This window comes from Aristolochia californica, unplaced genomic scaffold, assembly GCF_029961685.1.
Source record: "Aristolochia californica isolate CCGP_79_NKW_82.1479 unplaced genomic scaffold, dmAriCali1.0.hap1 SCAF_11, whole genome shotgun sequence".
Taxonomy (NCBI): Eukaryota; Viridiplantae; Streptophyta; class Magnoliopsida; order Piperales; family Aristolochiaceae; genus Aristolochia; species Aristolochia californica.
Genome location: NW_027181782.1, coordinates 26115331 through 26121999, shown reverse-complemented (window position 1 = coordinate 26121999; position 6669 = coordinate 26115331). Strand labels below are relative to the sequence as shown.

Genomic DNA, 6669 nt, shown 5'->3' with positions numbered 1-6669 from the left:
GAGCGAATGATCCTCATCCTCTGAATATTTTTGGCCGGCGGGCCTTCTCTCGTCCATTTCGGCGACATATTTTTCGGTGATTGGCTTCGGCTATTGTCTATTTCGCCCTTTCCGGCAGAACCCTTTTGGCAGTGGCTGATTTCAGCTCTCTATTTCGGCGGATCTTCCAAATTTTTTTTTTCTTTTCGACAAACTTCAGCTTCTGTTTTCTCGGTGAGATAGTGCCGTTGCAGTGAAGGTTGGTTTTTGGTAGTGGTGCTCTGGCGCCGTTGTCGTGAGGGGTGATTTGCCTCTGGATTTGGCCGTGAAGGTTAGATTTTTCTGGACTCTTGTGATTGGCCGAGAGGTGTGGTGATATTTTTTTTTCTGGACTTTTGTGGTTGGCCGAGAGGTGGTGATTTTTTTTCTGGACCTTTGTGGTTGGGCAAGAGGTGTGTTGTGGTATATTTGTTGATCAGAGTTTTTTTTTTGTTGAATTCTGAAAGACCTTCATTTCTTTGGAGATTTTTCTTGGGGGCTTCATGGAGACTTATTCATCGACAGACATTTCCGGTTCTGGTCTTCGTACCAGTTTGCCTCGTTCCACTTTTGACGAGCCATCGAACCCCTACTATCTTCACCATTCGGACAGCCCCGGGCAAGTTCTTGTCTCGCAGCTACTTATCGGTGAAAATTACACCAGTTGGAGCCGTGCAATGACCCTCGCCTTATCCGTGAAAAACAAAGTGGGATTTATTGATGGTTCTATACCTGAACCTCAGAGTGCTGATCCCTCCTCATGGATCCGATGCCTCCTCTTAATCGTGTTTTTTCTCTGGTTGTCCAAGAGGAACAACAACGGCGGACCCCTCATGCCTCGAGTTCGCATACCCCCACCGACACAATGGCATTCGCGTTTAAATCTGGGCAGACAGACGTTCTTAAACCTGGCCCACAAACCTCTCAGAAATCTCACTCAACTTACAGTGCTCCCCGGAATCCGAACCCCAATACTTCACGGAATCAGAATTTACCATGCTCCCCGGAATCTGAACAAGGATAAGTATTATTGTATTCATTGCAAGACTGTTGGCCATATTATTGCTTGGTGCTTCAAGATCCATGGCTATCCGACTGGACCCGCCTCCAAACCAACGCAACATTCTCATGTTGCTGCTCATCAGGTTTCCATTGCAGCTGATAGCCCCAGTTCTACTTCTGTTGGGAGTCTTGTGCAGAATCTTGACTCCGCCCAGTTTCAGCAACTCGTGTCAATGCTTTCTACACACCTGAGTAGCTCCGCACAAGTCACCACTGCTCCGGAATCTTCTACATCCAACTGCTTGTCAGGTATTTGTTTTTCTGTATCCTTAAATCCTTTTATTTCTTCACCTCAATCATGGATTATCGACTCAGGAGCTACTCGACATATTTGCTCTCACGCTCCTATTTTTGTTTCCTTGCATGTTATCCCTCACACTACAGTTACTTTGCCCAATAATACTCAACTCTTAGTCCATCTTGCTGGTGATATTAAATTGCATCCTCACCTTGTGCTTCAAAACGTACTATTTGTTCCTCAATTCAAATTCAACTTGATCTCTATTAGTGCTTTAGTTACTGACTCTGGCCTTACTGTAATTTTCCTTCCTGATTGTTTTGTTATCCAGGATCTATCCACCCAGAGGACGATTGGCAAGGGTGACAAAGTCCAAGATCTCTATGTCCTCAGTGCTCAAAGTTTGAATTCTATTTCTCATATTTTTGTTAACAATGTTTCAGCCCATGTTTGGCATAATAGGCTAGAACACATTTCTTTCCAGCGACTTGACTTTTTGAAGGATTAGTTGAACTGTGATGTGACTAAATTACATAAACCAGATCCTTGTTATATTTGTCCTCTTGCTAAACAACGTAGACTATCTTTTGAATCTCACAATAACTTATCAAAATTTCCTTTTGATCTTGTGCACTGTGATATATGGGGACCCTATCAGACTGTTTCTCACACTGGCCATCGTTTCTTCTTAATGCTTATTGATGATTGCATTCGATTTACTTAAATCTATCTATTAAAGACTAAATCTGATGCTATCTTTGTGATACCGCATTTTTTTAAAATGGTTTTTACTCAGTTTAATGCTAAAATCAAAGTTTTCCGATCTAATAATGCCCCTGAGTTATCCTTTGTTGAGTTTTTTCAAGATCAAGGAGTCTTGCACCAGTTTTCCTGTGTTGAAAGACCTCAGCAAAACTCAGTTGTTGAAAGAAAACATCAACACCTCTTGAATGTGGCTCGATCACTGTTCTTCCAATCCCGAATTTCAGTCTCTTTTTGGACAGAATGTATTCTTACCGCGGTTTTCTTGATTAATCGAACTCCTTCTCCTCTCTTGCGACACAACACGCCTTTTCATTTGCTATACAACACCGCTCCTGATTATCCCTCTTTTCGAGTCTTTGGTTGTTTAGCTTTTGTATCCACCTTAGCTGCTCATCGAACTAAGTTCTACCCTCGTGCTCGAGTTTGTGTGTTTCTTGGTTATCCAGCTGGTGTGAAAGGCTATAAATTCTATGATGTGGAGACCAAACATGTTTTTATTTCTAGAGATGCAGTGTTCCATGAAGAAGTTTTCCCTTTTCATACCATCACCAGTTCAAATAAAGTTTCTGATCCCTTTCCTGATTTGGTTCTGCTCCACTCCTTCATACAACCTCATTCTCTCCTAGAACTTGATTCTTCCCCTATTCATGATTCACCAGCTAGCTATGATGCTCCTGTTGATAATATTCCAACTCATAATCTTCCATTGCTTGTTCCTTCCACATCTACTGGTACTTCTCTTCGCAAATCTACTCGGACGATCCATCCACCTCATTACCTGCAGGATTATCACTGCAATTTACTTGCTGGTTCATCTCCATCTGTTTTACCCTCTACGTCTTATCCAATCTCTAACTACCTCTCTTATCATTCTCTTTCTGATTCGCACATACAGTTTTCACTCAATGTCTCTGCTAAAATTGAACCTCAATACTATCACCAAGCCGTGAAGTGCCCTGATTGGAGGTTAGCTATGCGGGACGAATTGAACGCTTTGGAAACCAACAAAACCTGGACCGTCACTTCTCTGCCTCCTGATAAACATACCATTGGTTGCAAATGGATATATAAAATCAAGCTTAAATCTGATGGTTCTCTTGAGTGATATAAGGCTCATTTGGTAGCCAAAGGCTACACACAATAAGAAGGTTTAGATTTTGTTGACACTTTTTCTCCTGTGGCCAAATTGGTCACTGTGAAGGTTCTTCTTGCCCTTGTCGCCTCTCATAATTGGCATCTAGCTCAGCTTGATGTCAACAATGCTTTCTTAAATGGTGATATTTTTGAAGAGATCTATATGGATCTCCCTCTTGGCTACCTTCAACAGGGGGAGTCCTCTTCATCTCACCGCCGACTCGTTTGCAAGCTTCACAAGTCCCTTTATGGTCTCAAACAAGCTTCGCGGCAATGGTATTCCAAATTTTCTCATGTTTTAATCAATTTTGGCTGTCTCCAATCGAAATCCGATTACTCTCTCTTCACCAAAGGTCATGGTTCCTTCTTTGTTGCATTATTGGTTTATGTGGATGATATCATCCTTACTGGCCCTTCCTCTAGTGCTATTGTTGAGCTCAACCAATTTCTGCATACTCAGTTCAAGCTCAAGGATCTTGGTTGTCTTAAGCACTTCCTTGGTCTTGAAATTGCTCAGTCCAAGGCCGGTATTGTGCTTTCTCAACACCATTACACCTTACAATTACTTGAAGACTCAGGTTACCTAGCTTGTAAACCCACTAGTGTTCCCATGGATCCCAAGCTTCATTTAACTACCACTGACGGTGACCTGCTTCCGGACATTACTTTTGCCGTTCACAAGCTCACTCAATTTGTGGCCCAACCCTGCCTTCCTTATCTCCAGGCAGTACATCACCTGCTTCGTTATCCCAAGACTAGCCCTGGTCAAGGTTTGTTGTTTTCTTCTACTCCTTCCTTGCAGGTACGCGCTTACTCTGATGTTGATTGGGGATCATGCCTTGATTCTCGCCGATCTACTACATGCTTTTGCATCTTCATTGGTGGTTCTTTGGTCTCTTGGAAGGCCAAAAAGCAGACCACCGTCTCTTGCTCCTCCGCCGAGGCTGAATATCGAGCTCTTTCTTCTACTACCAGTGAAATTATTTGGTTGTAGCAACTTCTTCAAGATTTTCAAGTCAAGGTTGCATCCCCTGCATTGCTCTATTGCGACAATCAAGCTGCGATTCATATTGCTTCAAACCCCACATTCCATGAGCGTACAAAACATATTGAGATCGATTGTCATTTTATTCATGAACGGGTTACTTCGGGCGTCCTCAAGTTACTTCCCATTCGTTCTCAGTACCAGTTAGCCGACATGTTCACTAAACCTCTTCCTTCTACCCACCTTTCTTCTTTGTTCTCCAAGATGGCTATCAAGGATATTTACAAGCCACCTTGAGGGGGAGTATTAGAATGTAATTAATTTATTTATTATTTATTTTTGCATTTTACTATTTTACCCTTTTTCTCTTTTTCTTACTGTATAAAGCTTCATGTATTTCGTAACAGAATGGCAGAAATAAAACATTTATGATTCAACCCATCTTTGTCTTCTCGACTGCGCCAGCTCGACGAGCAGAGCAACGGCTCTTTCCGTTCCTAAATTCTAATAACAACAGTATTTATCGGAGATTGGTGTCATCGTCTCCCGCAACTGCGCCAAATATTTTATGTTCGGATCTGACGAAGATGACGGCCAGAGCGAGAGTCAATGAGACACAGCTTTATCATTCAGCTTAATATTAAGAGATACAACAACGAAAATTTTCTAGATGCTGGGATCACCGAGCAGAAGAAATCATAGTAATGAAACTCGAAGTCTCAGGCTGGATGCACAGAGAAGAAGCAGAAATAATGTCTCAGCAGCATGGTGGCCAGCCAAGGGCTGAAGCAGAATTAATGTCTTAGCAGTAGGGTGGCCAGCCAAGGGCTGAGCCTGTGCTCGTATGCTGTGTGCGGGAGGCCAGAGACACTAAGAAACAGAACTTTAGCCCAAGAAACCTCTTGGCAGAGGCCAATGGAACTAGCAGTTTGTTGAATAAATTTTTGCATACACAACCACAAAGATGTTGTTCTATTCAATCCACGTACTGAATACAAACCCTCACAACGGTCAAATACACATCCAACGAAAAAGAATACACAAACAGAGTATTAAAAGAAAAACAGAACTTGAAGAAAGAAGAAAAAGATATCCTTTGGTTGGCTTGCGTCGTTCTCTTCCTATTCCTTCCAGATCCACTCATCCGACGAACTCTCACTACATGACCAATCTCCTTCCAATGGTGTCTTGCACGTCTCTGCAGGAACGTCTCTACGAGACCTTCTTTTCCCTTCAGTGCCCTCTTTCTTTTCCCTCTTCTCTCTATCTTCAATCTCAAACCTAAGCTCCCCCCTTTTCCTTTCTTTTCTTCTCTGTTTTTCTCCCGTATTTTCGCCCCCCTTTCTGTTTCTCTGTCCCATAAAATCATCTCGCTTTCTATTTCTGATTTTATTCATGACACACTGCTTCTATGAATTAAAACCAACGTAATGGGCTCAAACAGGTTGGGCCCCTTAAGTGAGCTGGTGTTAATTTTCAACACCCCCCCTCAACACCAACTCCTATGCCTAGATCATGTTTCATCAACACGGTCATGCCTCTTGATCTCTTCATCTTTTGGCCTTCTTCGTTGCACATCTTCTTCCCTCCTTTGCCAAGTTCCCACTGAACTGTCCCTTTCCTTCTATTGCTGAAGTTCCTCTCCTTTGATTCGTGAATAATGCCCTGAATTTGAATCCCAATCTCTATGCAGATAAGAGTGACCAGTATCATCTCTCCCTAGCGAAACCAAAGGGCTTCTTTCCACCTCATGTCTCCCATCTCGACCACAATCATCTCTCCTTCGATAAATTGACTCATCTCCATCTTGAATCCTTCTTGCTTCTCCAACCCATCTTGATCATCCATCTTGAGCAAATTCATCTTCTCCACCTTCTCCTATTCTCTGATAATCCCTGCTACTCCCAGATCTTCCCTTGCTACCATCACTATGAGCTGGCCTCATTTCATCCCCACTCTCAATTTGTTGAGTTGCAAATTCAACTCGAGAATTTCTCTTTTGTTTCTTTATAGAATGATCCAAGCTACTCTCTTCCCAAGTCTCACTGGGGGCTCCCAAATCTGATGCAATTTCATCTCCTTCATTCTCTGTGCTATCATCTAGACCATCTTCTCTCCGTTCTAGACTTAGTTCTTTGACAACCTCAACTTCTTCAATTCAGATAGACATAGTTTGTGATTGACCTGAAAGAACCGTATTATTGGACTGAAACTCAGCAAATTGCTTTGTATTCCATGAATTTCCATGGCTCTGCCCCGAACTCCATCTACCTGCATCAAGTCCCATCCTATCCTCCGAAAAAACAGAAATCCAAACTCTGTCAAATCCCTTGACAAGAATCTGATCCACGATAGCATCCACGCCACTCTCCTCATCATCTTCATCATTTTCAAAAATTTTACAGTTGTGAGGAAACCTTCTTCATCTCTCTCAAATTCCTCTTCTCTTCCCCCTTTCTTTAACACA

The 6669-nt window shown here is 42.5% G+C and overlaps 1 protein-coding gene across 1 annotated transcript; it reads left to right on the top strand.

Annotated features, from left to right (window-relative positions):
* The first annotated feature begins 3380 nt into the window (after positions 1-3380).
* Positions 3381-4211, top strand: LOC137943682 (uncharacterized mitochondrial protein AtMg00810-like). The gene has a single exon (XM_068789124.1). It carries the CDS (start codon positions 3381-3383, stop codon positions 4209-4211), a length of 831 nt encoding a protein of 276 aa, XP_068645225.1.
* Positions 4212-6669: the final 2458 nt, after the last annotated feature.